The sequence below is a fragment of the Trachinotus anak genome, unplaced genomic scaffold (assembly GCF_046630095.1).
Source record: "Trachinotus anak isolate AG129_WGS33_773 ecotype Australia unplaced genomic scaffold, CSIRO_AGI_Tana_v1 ptg000031l, whole genome shotgun sequence".
NCBI lineage: Eukaryota > Metazoa > Chordata > Actinopteri > Carangiformes > Carangidae > Trachinotus > Trachinotus anak.
The window spans coordinates 8,226,647-8,244,105 of NW_027273882.1; the positions used below are offsets into that span (position 1 = coordinate 8,226,647).

Sequence of the window (17,459 nt, forward strand, 5' to 3'; positions counted from 1 at the left end):
TCAAGAGGTGTTGTAATAACATTAGCAGCTCATTAACATTAGCCCTTTCTCATTTTCTCTCCCTGAACTGCATTTTCCTCTTGTTACATAAAATTAAATCAATTCAGTCACAACTTCACGTTTTTTTCTTTGGACAGATCATGCATCAGGCAGGTTACTGTGTTTATGTTAATGAAAACTAAACATTATCATTAGAAATATTCCCGAAGATTCCTCCTCTTTTTGCAAACTGTGAATCTAAGAGTCAGTACTAAGTGTAATTGTTGGTGGTATTTTGTGTATGTGTCTTTACCTCCTGCAGGTTGTCGAGCTGTCAGCTGGCCGACAAGAACATCCGCGGGATGATGGCGACCAACTCTCAAGAACTCAAGTGAGTCAAGACCCGAGTCCAAAGAGACAGAAGTCTTTTCTGTCTACTGTGTTTCAAAGTGTCATCATGTGATAATAAAGTTGTGGTTGTTTGTGTCTCAGGTGTCCGACCCCCGGCTGTGACGGATCTGGACACATCACTGGAAACTACGCCTCACACAGGAGGTACTGTCACCGACTGAAACCACAACAAACACACACAGCACTTCACTGTCCACGTCATCTTAAATCTGTCTCCCTGTCCTGCAGTCTGTCGGGTTGTCCACGCGCCAAGAAGAGCGGCATCAAAATCATCCACAGCAAAGAGGACAAGGACGACCAGGAGCCAATCAAGTAAGGTTTCTGTGAGGCTTCACGACCTGGACACAGAGTCCGGGAGGAGTCAGAGAAAACGTCGATAAATGTCTCGTCTAATTAGTCATTTGTGCAGATTCTTATTTATTCCTTCAAATTACTAAATCATGCTCATCACTTATTTAATCTCCCTCTCACTTCCATCACGTGGAGGTGAGTGTAGTCAGAAAAAAAAATTGGCCCAAGGCCAAACTTACTGGCCGACCCCTGGACTGGTCCACAGACAGTCACAGAAGTTTAAAAATGCCCATGACAGGTTCTGTGAGCCCAAAGCTGACGTCTTCAGATGCTTGTTCTGTCCAACAGCTGAAAACACAATTTACAATCACATAAAACAGAGAACAGCAACAAATGTTCATGTTTGAGAAGCTGGAACCAGATACTGTTTAGTATTGAACTGATCCTTGATAAATGACAAAAAAAACAATGAATCAATTATCAGAATTGTTTTAAATTAATTTTCTGTGAGACGACCAACGACGAAAAGTTTCAGCACCATAAACAAAGTAAATGAAATCTTATAAAAACATATATCAGCCACATCACAGTGACAACTCTCTGGCACACCACTGACACATTCATCCATCTACTGCCTCTTAAAATGCTGCCTGTGTGCCCTGACCTTTCTAACTTTAGGGGGAATATTTTGGAGAGGAGTTATGGTCAGTCCTCCGCTTCACCTCCCGCTCCCAGCAGGCCAGGACCAGGAAAGGTTACAGCTAGTGAGCGTTTGACATTTTCGTTAAAGCGGGGCCATAATGTTAAGCCAATACGACCTTGTGCATAATCTAAAGTTCAGCTGGTGTCAGTCGGCAGCCAGCTGTTGCTGCCACCACCTCTGTTCCATCCACCGTCATCATTAACCGTGGAATCATAATGAAGTTTAACCTGAGAGAGCGCCCGTCGGCGCTCGCCTCATTCTAATCAGCCCAAATGTCAGTGTGGGTGGTGTTGTGGGATGCAGGCGGCGGAGCCCAGTGTCTGAGGAGGTGTCATCTGCAGAGCGAGCTGCGTTTATCCTGCTCATCGTTACACTGCTGTGGCCTGGAGCCGTCAGACGGGAGGGGGAGGGAGGTGTAGGTGAGGAGGTGAGGTGTGACTCCATCAGTCCTCCCTCCGTCAGAGGTGGTGCAAGTGAGGTACAAGTTGTGTAGAAAACTCAGTAATCCTTTAAGAAACTCCCTGTCATCCTGAAGAACTTCGTTTCCCAGCATCCCCAGTTTGATCATATGACACTATTGTTATGGCAGTTTCATTCCCGACACATGCCTGCTGTGGAAGCTAGTTCAAGCCTCCTCTGAAGCTGCTCCGTCCATTGTGGAGACTGGTGTGTGTGTGTGTGTGTGTGTGTGTGTGTGTGTGTGTGTGTGTGTGTGTGTGTGTGTGTGTGTGTGTGGAACCAGTTTAAGAATCATGAATCAAAGTTTCCAAGTCAGAATTATTGGAAGTTTTCCCTGTTGTTCCCACTCTGCCGACATGAGGTGAAAGCAGCATCACTGTGTCAGATGTTTCATGTGACATTTTCTGTGGGTTGACTGGAGCTAACTGCTAGCTACTGCGCTAATCAGATATGTTAGCAATAAGATGGTATTTAGCTGAGCAGATATTGTGGTTAGCTATTGTACAAGCTAACAGGTCTGCTGTCATCACAGAAACACAAACTCTGGTAACTGGGTCAAAGATTATTGATTAATAATCAGCTAATCAGAGAGCTGTGGACCTCCAGCTCTACAGAGCTCCATCTGAACTGACTCCTCCTGTGTTTACTCCTCCTCTCAGGTGTCCGGTCCCGGGCTGTGATGGACAGGGTCATGTGACGGGGAAGTACGCCTCCCACCGTAGTGCATCGGGCTGCCCCCTGGCGGCAAAGAGGCAGAAGGACAGTTATGTCAACGGCTCGCAGTTTGTCTGGAAATCTGGCAAGACGGACGGCATGACCTGCCCGACCCCGGGCTGTGATGGCTCAGGGCACGTCAGCGGGAGCTTCCTGACACATCGGAGGTGGGATCTCTGTTTGAGCTTTGATAAAATCATGCAACTTATGTCCCACCTTCCAGGCAGCCATTGGTTTTACTTCCTTAGAAATCAATTAGCACTTGAGATTTGCTGCAGATACTCCGTCCTTCACAGACAGCATGTCAACAGTGTGTGTGTTTGTTTTACTCCAGTCTCTCCGGTTGTCCCCGAGCCACCTCGGCCATGAAGAAGGCCAGGATGAGTGGTGTGGAGATGCTGACAATCAAGCAACGAGCGAGCAAAGGTCAGAGCTCCAAAAACAGAAGAGAAACCCTTCATTCAGACAAATGATTGAACCTGACATTTAAACAAACTACCAGCACGCTTGGTTTCATAATTCAAGTTATTCTGAGGTGAAATGAAATCATAAATCATAAATTAAAAAAGGTTGAAAAAATATAAGTAATATTATTTTCAGCGTTGTTTTGGTTTTCCAGAAGATGATTTGTGTGAAACATGTTGTTCTCGGTTTCAGGCATCGAGAACGATGAAGAAATCAAACAGCTGGATGAAGAAATCAAAGATTTGAACGAGTCCAATAATCAAGTGGAGTCAGACATGATCAAACTGAGGACACAAGTAAGACGGATTCTCTGTGTGTTCATTCATAATAATACAGTGGCCATATAATACATTCTTTTTTATTTTAATGATAATGATTGAACATTCAGGACTGAACTGTAAGCAGAGACATTTGTCTCTTGACTCTCTTGACTTCCTGTTTCTAACCAGCTCTCCATTTTGATTCTCCAGTTTTTACCATGGATGTGATCTTCTAGTGCAAAATCAGACTGAGATAAGAAACAAGCATATGATGTGGTCCAGCGGCAACAACCTTAAAGTTCCTGTCATTGGTTTATCACAGTGATCGGGCTTAATATGAGGGAAAAAAACGACAAAATAAAGATCATTTCATTTTAAAACATTTAAAAACTTTATGTATATTTAAATATGTTTTTATAATTACTTCTTTTCACCAAAATTGTTCTGTTTTGCAAATGATTGTCGGCCCACTTGCAATACCTTTGTGGCCCAACAGTGGGCCCCCGCCCACAGGTTGATTTTCATCAGGGGGGGTCTTTAAAAGCAAAATCCCTCCCTTTCTGGCTGGGCTTTTAATTCAAAACATCAACATTAAACTACATCTGTCCTTTAACAGTCAGATGCTGATGTAAGATGCTCCCTGTCTGGCAGATCACCACCATGGAGACGAACCTGAAGTCCATCGAGGAGGAGAACAAGGTGATCGAGCAGCAGAACGACTCGCTGCTGCACGAGCTGGCCAACCTCAGCCAGTCCCTCATCAACAGCCTCGCTAACATCCAGCTGCCACACATGGTAAGAAAGGATTCGACTGCGGCCTGAAAAAAAAAAAAGCTGCCCGAGGCCGATGGTTTGTTACAAGTAATATTTTTACAGGTTTAGGCTTCAAATAGAAGCTTTACAGGACACAATGGTTTCAGTCAAACTATCTCAAATTTTCACTTAATGAAGATAAATGTTTTATGTTAAGATGATTAAAGGTGCATCAAATTTTATTTTGGTAGGTAACTGGTATATATCAATAATGGCTGCTGAACATTCTTGTAATAGTCAGTAGCTGATGGTCTGAGTTAAATTTTTATTTGACTGAACTGAAATAACTTACTTGGATTAATTATTATAATGAAAGGACTGGAAGAATTTTTGTCTACAATGTCAAAACTTCTTTCAAGATTAGAATCCACCTTTTCATTTGATCTTTTATTTAATTAATTCTGTAAAAACAAAACTGTGAAGTCAGATCCTTTTCTAATCCTAACACACTGTTTTTAGATTTGTCTATAGATGATTGTTGCATCTTGAAACATGGCAGTGACTAAATAATTATAATTATAATTATATAAGTTTGGTATCTTTTGTAGAATAATACGCTTGAAATAACAGATACTTTATTTTCACTTATCTTATGTAATGTTTCCTGCTTTGCTTTAAACATTGAAATGTTTTTGTGGGACATGAAACATTTGACCTGATCTGAGACCAGCTAACATCTGCTCACCATTTGAATCCAGGGAGCCGTTAAAAGTCGTCTCCTGCCTTTTTCTGTAGTGACACTCAGGTTTTTTCTTCATCTGCTTCTTTCTGTTTGCCACCTTCTTTTTTTCCCAGCAGTCCATGCTGTGCTTCTTCTGTGCTTTTCAACGCCTCACAGAGTTTCACATAAAGAAACGGCCCCGTCGTTGTTTTTATTTTTTTTAATTCAGTTTGAGTGAAGTGCTCATGGCTGTTTTGACGTCATGTTGTCTCAGTGTAGAAGGAAGACTGGGGCTAATTGGATAATCTCTCCCTAAAGCAGTAAGAACCCAGGTAGCTTGATAACTGGACTCTCTGCTTCCTGTGCTCCCTCTATTCATGAGCGGGCCCGCTTCATATCACACTGGAAGAAAAATGTCCGCCTTAACAAGGAATTTGAAACATCGCTCCAAAGCAGAGAATTGGAAGAACTTGCCCATTCCTGTTTCTGGAAAAATACAAAACTGGATTCAAGGCTCTGTTTACACTGCAGGAGGAATTCTGTAACTGTTGCTATATATTGTAGGATCTTAGGTTAGGGCTACAGATAAAGTAGTAAAAAATAACTAAATATGTCTGCGGTGTCCTGTTTCTATTTCAGATGTGATAACACACACATAAAAAGGAAGTTTGTGTTTTCTCTCTGATCAGATCTGCACACAAAAAGAAAGAAAAGAAAAAGGAAAGAATTTCAGCTGCGGTGCAAACAGAGCTGGAGGGAGAACAGCTTTTTAAGGCGGACGTTGTGTGTTTTTTCTCAGTGTTGTTTATGAAGCCATGTGACCGCCGCCGTGTGTCTAGCGGGCTAATACACTTCTCTGTACACCCTCTCCTGTAGAGACCGCTGCCACAGAAAGAGGCCCCAGTAAAGCATAACTGCTGTTTACAGATGCCTCCCAGAGTAAGAGATCCATTTATCCTATATCCAATTATCCTTCTCTTCTGCACTGTCATCCCCCCCACCTCCTGTAACTCCTTTAGCCCACTATGGTGTCCGCATATCACAACTATCACTGTACACTACCGTGTAGCTCTGGCAATCATTTTAACAGTAACTGTAACTAAGTCACTAGTGGACAATTCCAATTATATTTTAGAAAAATCTCTTTTTCAAAGAAATTTCTCACATGTGTCAGGAATTGACCTCTGGTTTGTTACTTCTACCTGCTGAATAACTAGTTGGAAAACACACATAATAACTGATAATTTACCAGATTTTATGATGCAACTGAAATTCACATGATAGACAGATAGGAGGAAAAGACGAGGTTAAGATGAGCAAACATGGAGGCAGAGCTGCTCTGGAATCAGAAAGAATCTGATTGGTTGAGTTAAATTGCAGGCTAATGACTGCAGTAAGAATGAGCTAAAGTTAGCTTAGTGGGAAACTATAAATAAACAGGGAAAAATGAGAATGACATACACATGACAAAAACAACAGGAGAAACTGTCAAAGGGAATTCTGATTATATATTGTGAGCATTTAACTGGAATCCAGCGTGGTCGACACTGAGATTAGTAACAGAAGAATAAAGTAAATAGATTCAAATTCAGATAAAATAAAAAAGGTATATAAAGATGAGAGTGTGCAATGAATTAAGAGGAGAGAGAAGTGGTGGTCTGATGCCACATCATAAAGGAAATGAACTGAGGTAGATAAAAGTCAAATGTTCGCTATAATCCCGTCAATCAGTGTGATTTCCATATCTGGGTACAGCCTCTGTTACATCAGGTTAAAAGAACACCATCTATTAAAAAAAAAAGTTATATTCAACGATTCTGCAGAACCCCCAGGATTACATTCATTCTTTTTTCCAGTGCCAATGTTTGTAAAACGTGTCTTTCTACAATCAGTGCACATGATCAGTAAGGTATAGTTAAGGGTATGGGGAAGATTGTAGTGAGAGTTGATGTGAAGGGCACAAAATCTGGTCTTTTAAATGAAAGACCAGACCAATATCTGCTCAACCTATAAGACGCTCTACCTCCTGCATTGGTATTGGACGTAAATGGTGTGGAGTTGTCTAATTCAGATGTAACTTGTAGGGATCCTGGGCTGAGAAAGCAGATATAGGGTAAACAGAACAGAAATGGGCCTAACGTCGAGCCTTGAGGAACACCACACGTAAAACCAACTGTGATAAACCTGCTTTAAAACACTGGGGCTTTTTTGCCCACTGACGTTAAACTCAATCAGTGGAATCATTTCTGAAGCCAAACCTGCTCTGCCTCTGATAAATGTTTGAACCAGCAAAACACCCAGTCAGCTCTGAAGCTGAACGACCAGTTGTGTCTCTTTCATCTGCACATTAACCTCCCATTAGTTTTTAACATCTTGATTTTGTCTCCATATGTTAAACATTAACTCTCCATCTACCCATCAGCTAACCATCCCTCTCTGATTTTTGCATGGTTTGGAGTTGCATTGCGTAGACCTTCACAGGCTGAAGTGTAGATACTGGATATAATGTTAAAAGAGGAGTATTTCAGTGAGTTTGTGTAGCTGAGTCATGCTTTCCTGATGGTGTTTCCTTCCTCCCTTGCTGCCCGCCTGTCGTCCAAACCTTCCCCACAATGTTTGACAGAAAATATACCTCCTCTAAACCGTCTGATTGTTTCCTCATGGCTTTCTTTCCCCTCGCAGGAGCCAATGAATGAACAGAACTTTGACACTTACGTGAGTACACTGACAGACATGTACACCCACCAAGACCAATACCAGAGCCCGGAGAACAAGGCGTTGCTGGAGAACATCAAACAGGCCGTTCAGGGCATCCAGGTCTAGCCCCGACTGAGGCCAAAATAACAAATGCAAAGCAAAAACAACGGGAAAAAAAGTCAAAAAGAGGGGAATGGGTTGTTTTTTGCTGCTGTAATCTACCACAGTTCTTTTATTTCTTCTGCTGTTATGCTCTCAACTCCATGGGTATCTCTTTTTTTATTATTTTGATTGTTGTTGCCTTGCTTTGAAAAACAATTACGTTTTAAATGAACATTCACATTTTGTACATTTTCATATGACCTAATATAATGTGATGTACTGTTTATAGCTGCTAATGTATGCACATTCTAGTGTATATGTATGTATTTATTTATTGTAAGCTTGAATCATTTCTTATTTTAATGCGATTTACATACATCGAAAAACTGGGCGTCACGGGTTTAACAGGGAGCAGAGCGGCGAGGGGCAACGTGAAGAGCAATCATTTTCAAAAGGCTTTTCTCACAAGCTGAAAAACCGGAGCTCGTTTAAATCCATTGACTTTTGTAATGTTTGAAAGTGGACCGTGTGGACACTAATGTTACTGTAAATCTTTAGCTAAAATTACGAGAAGAAGAACCAATGCTATACGCAAGAAGATTTCAAACATCATGACACGGAAACTTACTGGTGCAAATCCCATCATCCCCCTTTGGAGTTGTTTCATTTCAAACTGTCCTCTTCTGTCGCTTTTCTTTGTTTGTGCGAAGAAGGAAGCTGAAAAACCAATGGCTACGGAAAATGTAGGAGACAATCTGCCATTCTGAATTTATTTTAGTCATCAACCTTGACTAGCTAATAGGACAACGTGTCAGCAATATTGGTATGAGAATAATAAATCGTTTGTTTAGATATGGGATGCAATCTATATAAAAATGTTTGGGTATATGCAATTTCTTATAAATAAAACTAGCAAAGAGCTGATAGATCTTTTTACTAACTATAAATGTATTGCGTTTTGTATAAACCTTTTACTACAATCATGTTGTAGGAATCTGACGCGGGTGAAAGGACTTTGGTTCTGTCATGTTCGACTTTGCACAGGGACACCTTTGTTTCCATGTTTTGATGTTTTTATTGTCGATTTAGAGGCACTCGGCAGGCGAAAGGATTTGTAGATATGATTTTTCTTTCAAAAGGCTGATGGCTCCGCTGGACTTACAGGGTCAAACGTCCCCATCTGTCATTGTATATTGTACTCATCCTGTAGAAAACGTCTTTCCAATCATGCACCTTATTGTCTGAGCCACAATGGGACATGATGCCGGATGACATGATGACCAAGCAGTGCTTTTTTTCTTTTTAATTATCTTTGATTTTTATTGAAAAGATGAATGAAAACTAGAGCCAGCAGTCGTAACGCTATGTCTGTGCACTGATTTTATTGACTGAGTATTCAATCAGAATCGGCCTTACGATGACTTTCAGTCTGAAATCACAGTACTGATGGAGTATGTTTTCAGAACACCGTCGATCATGCATGCACTTTATTGGAGTATGTCAAAGTATTATCACGTGGTAAATGAAGCAAAAACTGTACAGCGAGTTTGTGGAAACTGTGACTTCGACAAGACTTTGTGCTGGTGATTCCTGTTTGACAGCAACCTGGAGCAAATTTCACTGAGTTGATTTGTTACTTAAAGGAAAACTCCCCCTCTGGCACAAGTACATTGTAAACCTCCAACTCTCGCTAGTATATTTTAATGTCTAGTCTATTTTAAAAGATATACCAAAAACAAAATGCTCAACCACACTGCTTGCATAGACAAACAGTTTTCGGAAATGAAGCCTAGACGGGAGAGACATTTATATAACCTGTCAGTAGAGTGGTGAAGTAAGTGGGAAGACATGTTTAAGGGCTTCCAGAGTTCTGTGCAAGTAAATTCTTCCTTTCATTTTCTGTATAGACTGTGTGAAAGCTGGAGCGCTTCAAGTCTTTGATAGAGATGAGACCCTCCTGATTGAATTATCAGTACAAAAGACTAACACCTTAGGAAATATCTGGTCCTTCAATAAAAAGTCAAAGGTACGAGACTCTGGAGGAGAACTGAAGTACAGCTCCCAGGGTTCCATTTAGGAAGATGCACCCAATTACTGACCTTAAAATTCTGGTACTTGCACTTTTAATGACGCGTGGAGGCTGAAGATTATGCTTTTTAAAAAAATGGCAGTTTAAATGGATTCGCTTTCAGACTCTGGATCTAGTTTGGATAGATTAGGCAACTGTGGCACTGAGCCTTGGTCCCATCTGGCTTTATAGCAACAGTGGCTGAGGCTCATGGATATTGCTGTAAGTAGAGACATCCGTCATTCCAAGTTGACAGAAAAAAAACTAATTTCTCAGATTCAAAACTGAAATACTAAAGTTGTGGCCATGACATACAGCATGCCTGTAGTATTGTTGAATTATCCAGCAGTCTCCCATGTTTCTAAAGTGAGGAACATTGAGGATATCATTAAAAGAAGAATTTGAAATTTATATTTGGGATAAACACCAGGCACTCCTCCTCCACTTTGCAACTAACAGTGGAAATTTTGCAAGATCATGATGCAGAACGACCATTGTTTAATGCCACTGCAGGAAGTTGTCTTCTTTATGTCGAGGGGTGAAGAGTAAGGGTGGCGGTGGCTGTTTAGTACATCAACCTCTCATTTATTCCTTTTAAACTGTAACTACAATCATTTGTTTCAGTTGCCTAGTCCAACCATTGATTGGACCTTTGTTGTCACTGTTACAACAATAAACATGCAGACTGTACTGACAGCAGCGTATCTCCCTTTATTGCCATGGTTACTATGATAACTGTCATGGCTTGGTTAGGTTTAGGAAAAGACGGTGATTTGGGTTAAAATAAGTACTTCCTCAACATTAGATGATCTTTGTTCTCGTGGTTGCAATAATAACAATGTGGTTGACTTTCTGAAACAGTCATGGATAAAAGAAATACAACTATGGGTCATAATAACCTGCTGCACAGACGACTTACAGGCTCATTTTTTACAGGAGGACAGTCTCGTACAAAGTATCCAAAATATCCAAGACCTAACCTACTCTAAGCATCATGTTGCAGGAACTGGTCTCTAAAACCTGATGTTTACCTGCAGTTTGATATTTTTTAGATGACTGAAACATTCCTCTGCTATCAGTCCACTTTTCCACAGGAGGTGGAACCAAAACACCAAACAGCTAACGGGGAGTTTTCCTTTAAAGATGTTTCTTCTTTGGACTTTTACTGCGGAGCCTCATTCACATCTCTGTCCAAAGCTTTGTGTCTGCAGCTTCCTGCCAGTAAACTACTGCATTAGATAAACTGAGCGCTTGTATTTTTCATTTAGTCAGTTATCCTTACTGATAACAAAGGATATGGGAGTTAAAGCACAATTCTGCCACTTAAAGACAGTCAGTAGACTAGATATTGTAATATCAGATGTAAAAGCTAAACTGTAACTATTTACATAGAGAATTTCAACACTAACATGTAACATGCTAGAATGCAAAAGAAATCCATATGAATATTTGTGAAATCATCAGTTTATGAAAATGTTACAGTTTCTTTTCAGCAGTGCATTGATAAGGGGTTTTTATACGACATTCATTTTCTTTCTTTTTACCCCTTTTTCTCTGTTACTCGCAAACTTTCAGCAACAGTTTTCTTACCACAAGGCATGGGTTTTGTTGATATTTTTGCTGTATGTTTAAGGTCACGAGTTGCTACGTGATATTTTAATTTGACTTGTGAAGTTCGTACAGTTTTTATCATGCTGGTGTTGGCATCTCTTGCTCTGAATAAATCTTGTGTTGCAACACTGACTGCAACCTTTTCTTGTTTTGAAAGCTGATGATTATTAATGTTAATGGGCAATAAGTAGGGAACACATTTTATTTATGTTTTTGCATGTTTTAATAATACAGTATTTTTGTTTTCTTTTATATAGGCCTATCTTATATTTGATTCTGATTGTTCATAGAAGACAATAAATTACTTGTCAGATTTAAGTTTAACTAAAACATGGTACAAAAATGCATGTGTAAGAAGAGAAGAAGTAGTATTTAAAACAACAACAACAAAGAGGTACAACAACAGTCATACAAAAATGTGTGCAAACTTTGTAGAAAGAATGGGGAGTCTGTTAATTCCATTTGTTCGTCACATCTTTATCAAGGTGCCATATCTACTGCTCGAGTTCAACAACAAAACAATAGAAGCAGAGTTCGGAGCCAGTAGATTTGTGGATGTAAAGTTTACCGAGAAAGATCAGCAAATGAATTACGTAAGAAATCAAACAGCCTACATCACTTTGCTGTATCTAACAATAAAGACTGTTTCCACTCAGAGTAGAGGACCAAAATCATTTTACTAATAGTATTTAATATTCTTTAATATTGTTCTATTTTGTAATGTGACCGGCAGATGGCGCAAGACGCTCCCGTTTCCCTCCGTTGTACTTCCGGGTATAAGACACACCTCTTCCGGTCAGAGAACCAACCCAGGCACACGACACAAACAAACCGGGCAGTTTGTTTCCGGTCGTCGCTAACGGGGCTCGGAGGTGCCGTTAGCACCGGGCTGGTCCGGTTTGGGCGGAGGAGAGGCGGGAGGATGGTGAGGTGCGTCGTCTCCGGGTGTCCGAACCGAATGGTGAACGTTAACCGGGGGGTCTTCAACCGACCACCGAGGAGGTTCTTCAGCTTTCCCGGCGACCCGGCACGGGTTAAGGTATGTGCCCGGTTTAAGGGCCCTTCTTGTTCCTGGCATTTTTGAAGCTCTTAGCCAACATCAGTGTTAACAGAGTTGACTCAGACAAAAACAGCCTCATCGTCGTAAAAGAAGCTCATTTTATTTTATTTGTTCAGAATCAAACATGAAACGTTAAAAGTTCGGTAGCATGGAGTACGGGCTACAAAATGAGCTCCGTGTTTAGCCTATAGTTTTCACATTCTTGTAAAATTAAATAAGCCGAATTTTGTCTTTGATAGATCCTGTTTACTACGTACAGGTGAATGTAAAGACAACTTCCAACAAATTACTTTGATACCGAAGCAAACTTAAAAACGGGCTGATTTTCAGGCGAGTTCAGGGGTAGTAAGGAGCTGAGCGGGTTAGTGGACGTTTACCCGTGACTTACATCAGAGATATAATATGCTCGGAGAGGGAAAATCACACGGAATCTAAAACATGAGGATCCTGCCTGTGTTCACATTAGTTTGGTGTTAGGAGTCAGATTGGCAGGCACACATGTTGTGGTTTTTACACCACCTGGAGGCACCTGTCCCTCTGAGCTCATTCAGGGTGTGTAGCTCAGGTCTCTGGTCTCTCCTCCAGTGCCTCCGATCCAGGTTAAAAACCAGTGGAAACAAAGGTAGAAACAAACAATGCAAATTTGAGATATGGCTCCAAATTCATAAGAAGGTAGAAAATAGTCTGTGACATCAGGTGTGCTTTGCTCATCACACCAATAAAGAGCCATTGAAATGTATATAATGTAAAAGTGTACAACAGACTAGCAGTAACACAGGTGGACTCATCCAGGTATGGCTGGCAGCGCTGAGGCAGCCGGACAAGCAGGACCAGACCGAGCAGCGTCTGATCTGTGAAGACCACTTCCTGCCTGAGGACATCTCGGCCAGTGGGGTGAGCACTGATGCCATTCCCCTCATGCCCCCGTGCCTGGACGGGCACCTGGGCACCATCAGCTGCTGGGGGGGCGAGTCGTCTGAGGAGGAGGATCAGTGGGCGGGAGGCCGTGATGATAAAAGTGGAGGTGATGGTCTTTCTGCTGTGAAGCCTCCTGCACTGGATCCACTACAGCAGGTCAGGATGTTGGTTGGTTGGTTCCAGACTCATATCACGTCTGTGCATTTCTCTGTCACAGTTTGCACTGATGAGGACTTTGGTTTGCTGTTATTGATAAATGATGTGTTCATGAATGGATGCAACATTAACACTTAACCAACAAAGTATTTCATAGAAAAGCTGCATGAAAACTTCAAGTAGGTGTGTTGTTATGGCCGTGTTGGTATTCAGCAGTAACACGGGATAAAGACAGAGACCAGAGAGAATCTACAAAGATGATTCTGTGTCTTACAAACAGTTAAAGTTGGTCCTAAACTGTCAAACTGACAAATGGACAAGCAAGACATTGAAACCATCTCCTCTGCTCCTTCTCCTCAGTCATAACAGGCATCTTTCACAGACCAAATCATTAGTCATTCAGTGAGAGAATAATTGTTAGATTAATTGTGAATGAAAATAATTGTTAGTTGCAGAACTAGTGGACATAACTGGGTGTAAATGATTTTAAATGTTGTAAAACAATGTTCTCCTGTGATACTGAGCTGTACTGAGTCCAAACATGTAACAGCTCACAAAATGTTTGACAACGTGTCTGTAATCTCTGATCTTTAAATGTGACCACAGCTGCTTTAACTTGCTGTTTTCTCCGTCTGACTCCAGGACCCAGGTGCTCAGAAAACTCCAGGGGAGAAGACGACAAGGTAAAAAAAAAATCTTTGCTTCAAGTTTCCTTTGGAAGTGTTGGCGTGTTTAATCCCTGCATCCAGTTTTTATTGGTTACAATTCCGGTTATTTTTATTTTATTCTATTCTATTTCTCTGCACATGTTGGCGTATAGTTTATTTACAGGAGTTTGACAGAAACAAGTTGTTGATGTCTATTGAGATGTTTTCTGCTCTTGTTCTTTGCAGTGTGAATCTGCAGCAAAGGAAAGGCATGATCCAGACCAGGAGGACCACCAGACAGGGTGCATGCTGCTTTCACTTTAAAAACTGAAACCTCGACAGCACAATTCTGAAATGATTCTAACAGTGTAGAGAGACTCTTTGACTTATAAATATAAGGAGTCTGGGTGATGAGATGAAGAGTTGGGTTGTTTTGTTCCTATTTTTAAGAACAAACCCAGTGAAGCATTAGAAAGATGGAGGCGTCCTGTAACTGTGTGCTCATGTGTTCAGACTGCTACCTGGGGGTCCTGACACTGCGGTTCCTGGAGTTGCTGCAGGCGGCCCCTGACGGCCTGCTGGACCTCAGGCAGGTGACGAAGACGCTGCACACCTGCAGGCAGCGAGTCTACGACATCACCAGCATCCTGTACGGCATCAACGTCCTCAAGAAGCAGTCGACCAACAGAGTCAAGTGGATGTGAGTGAAGAGGTTTTTTATTGTTCACGTTTACTTTGATGTTTTATCAGCTTCTTCTTAATCTTAAGCTCCGTGTTTGTCTGACGTTAAAACCAGTTCAGCTGCAAATCACATCATTTACCTCAGATCTGACTCATACTGGCTATTTGAAGCAGGTGTTAACTTTAGAGTAAAATAAAATCAGATGGAGACATTATTAGTTGTCAACATGAACATGTTTATTACTGTGCGATCAGTCGACTAAACAGTTAAACACTGGTCTGCAGCAGAAAAACTAGTCTGTTAAAGTAACTGTTAATATACAACTCTAGTTAACTGTTGCGTCTAAGCTGTTGATGCTAAGACCGCTAACGTTAGCCACACTAAGCAAAACAATGCGAGTCACACTGTGCAGTGAATGCTGGGAAATAATGTCCTACAGCTTAGATCAGGATTTCATCTCACACCTGATGGTGCCTTTAGAAATGATTGTTCAGGCTGAAACATCAGCCATAAACATGTCTGACAGATGAACGGATAATGATAATATACAGGACGTGTAATAAACCAAAATGATCAGAAACACCTGCTGTACTGATGCACCTGATTTCACTTCCTGTCTTCCATTGGTTCATGAAAATCAGCCTTTAGTGAAATATTAGACACACGTGTGAGTTGCTGTAGATGTGATAGAAGCACAGAGATGTCAGAGACTTCGGCCACATCGTCTCAGCATATATCACTGAATACAGTCACTTACCACTGACCTGAGTTTAAAGGCTACAACAAAGAAACACTATTACCAAGGTAAGAACCAAACTGTCAGACGGTCTCCTGGTTGTTGTCTGTGAGCGTGGAGCTGTGACCCTGATCTCTGCTGTCGTCTGCTCAGAGGAAGTTGCCCGATCAGCAGCCTCCTGTGGAAGAACCGGGAGAAGTTCCAGAGGGAGGTGGAGAACATGAAGCTGGTGGAGGCCATGCTGGACACGCTCATCAGAAGCTGCGCCCTGCAGCTCTTCCACCTGACTGAGGACGAGGAGAACTCTTCATATCCTTTCACATCAGCGCTGATCCTGGATCAGCACATCCCCTAAAGAATGAAGCTGTGCAGCTTTGGTGGCTGGGTCGGTGCTTGTGTCACACAACAGTGCTGTGAACCAGGAGTTTTACAATCAGGGGCTGAATAAAACGGTTCACGTTGTAAATGTGGTTTTCTTTAACGTCTCCTGCACCGTGGCCTACATTACCCACGAGGACATCAGCCGGCTCAGAGTGTTCCAGGAGCAGACGGTGATCGTTGTCAAAGCTCCAGAGGAAACCAAACTGGAGGTTCCTGAGCCCAAAGAGGTACAGAACCAGAGACCAGGACCAGATCTGGTCCAGCCTCTCTGTTGTCTGACAGGATGAATTCTGGTGACGGTGAATGTGCAGTAAAGGCAGGTTGTGGTTGTGGTTGTGTGTGTGTGTGTGTGTGTGTGTGTGTGTGTGTGTGTGTGTGTGTGTGCGTGTGTGTGTGTGTGTGCGTGTGTGCGCGCGCGCGTGCGTGTGTGTGCGCGTGTGTGTGTGTGCAGGACAGGATCCAGGTCCATATGAAGGGGGGGGTGGGTCCCATCACAGTGTTGACCTGTGACACTGGGACAGGGGAGGAGAGCGGCTGCTTCGTAACGCTGGAGGAAAGCTGCATCAAGACGGCCGTGCTGCACACAGGTAAAACACACACACCCGCGCACACACACACACACACACACACACACACACACACACACACACACACACACACACACACACACACACACACACTGATGAGGGCTGGACGTGTTCAGACAGCAGCTGATTGTTCACACTTGCAGACAGATACGACAACAACCCACCTTACACCTGTCATAAGCTGATTCTGTGTGAGAGAAGGAATCAGGGCGGAGGTATTAACTGATGGATTTATGGCAGAGAAAAGTACCTGAAAATATCTTGAGCCTGTGTTAAACACAGAGACTTCAGGACCAGGGACCAGGAAGTGATAAAATGCTACTAGTGTCCAAGTTTGAGGACTAAGTCCTGCAGCTCTCTGTTGGGGTGACTGGTGTTTCTTGCCCAGATGCATTTTGGGGGTGGTAGTTAACTTCTCCATCAACGAACCAGGAGAGTTTCATACCGAGCTGCGACTGACTCAACATTTTCCATGGGAGAAATGGGATGAGCCTGAAGTAGCCCCTCCCACTGTGCAACTCTGTAACAAGAAAAAAATGAGTTTAAATAATACGAAAGTGACAGTTAAAACAGACTTGTTAGTGATACCTGGTGGACAAACTAACACACACACACACACACACACACAATTAATTTGGTTGTGTTGTTGTGTTGCTGCAGAGTCGTCGAGTCCACAGAGTGCTGTGCAGAGCGCCACCAGCTGACCCCCAGGATCCTCTGGGTTCCGCCAAACTTGGACCCTTTACAGAAGCCTGAAGCATTTGGTCTGCAGGTCCCAGAAGTTGACTCTGCTGATGAAGGAACATTAGAGACTTTAGAGACTGAGAAATCGTGTTCAGCTGAAACACACCAGAGTCCTGAACCCAAACTGACCAGAGACCAAACAGAGGTTTACCATGAAGAACAGTATTCAACTCTCCACCTGATGCAGGTGAAGGTTGAAGTTTGTATTTTTTGTATCATGTATTTGCTGTGTAATATTCTACTTTTGTATCTTCTGTTTTTTTATTTTTAACTTTTCTTTGTTTTGGATATAAAAATGTTTTCATCTTGACACC

The 17,459-nt window shown here is 42.1% G+C and overlaps 1 protein-coding gene and 1 long non-coding RNA gene across 2 annotated transcripts in view; one reads left to right on the forward strand and one right to left on the reverse strand.

The window, feature by feature from the left end:
- LOC139612264 (myelin transcription factor 1-like protein) overlaps positions 1-17,455 on the forward strand; it is a 60,191-nt gene extending 42,736 nt beyond the window's left edge. Inside the window, exons 15-33 of the mRNA XM_071467664.1 lie at positions 302-370; positions 472-534; positions 619-702; positions 2,503-2,724; positions 2,892-2,983; positions 3,215-3,318; positions 3,934-4,077; positions 5,633-5,695; positions 7,439-7,471; positions 11,720-11,827; positions 11,968-12,273; positions 13,087-13,368; positions 14,011-14,051; positions 14,262-14,317; positions 14,529-14,715; positions 15,587-15,741; positions 15,926-16,041; positions 16,266-16,401; positions 17,062-17,455. Coding sequence (XP_071323765.1) covers positions 302-370; positions 472-534; positions 619-702; positions 2,503-2,724; positions 2,892-2,983; positions 3,215-3,318; positions 3,934-4,077; positions 5,633-5,695; positions 7,439-7,471; positions 11,720-11,827; positions 11,968-12,273; positions 13,087-13,368; positions 14,011-14,051; positions 14,262-14,317; positions 14,529-14,715; positions 15,587-15,741; positions 15,926-16,041; positions 16,266-16,401; positions 17,062-17,105 — 2,305 coding nt within the window. The 3' untranslated portion in view covers positions 17,106-17,455. The remainder of the gene's footprint in view (positions 1-301; positions 371-471; positions 535-618; positions 703-2,502; positions 2,725-2,891; positions 2,984-3,214; positions 3,319-3,933; positions 4,078-5,632; positions 5,696-7,438; positions 7,472-11,719; positions 11,828-11,967; positions 12,274-13,086; positions 13,369-14,010; positions 14,052-14,261; positions 14,318-14,528; positions 14,716-15,586; positions 15,742-15,925; positions 16,042-16,265; positions 16,402-17,061) is intronic.
- On the reverse strand, positions 16,264-17,170 carry LOC139612271 (uncharacterized). The gene is made up of 2 exons (XR_011686489.1): positions 17,029-17,170; positions 16,264-16,921 (listed from the first exon to the last, which is right to left on the reverse strand). It is a non-coding gene; the product is annotated as an uncharacterized lncRNA (long non-coding RNA).
- Positions 17,456-17,459: the final 4 nt, after the last annotated feature.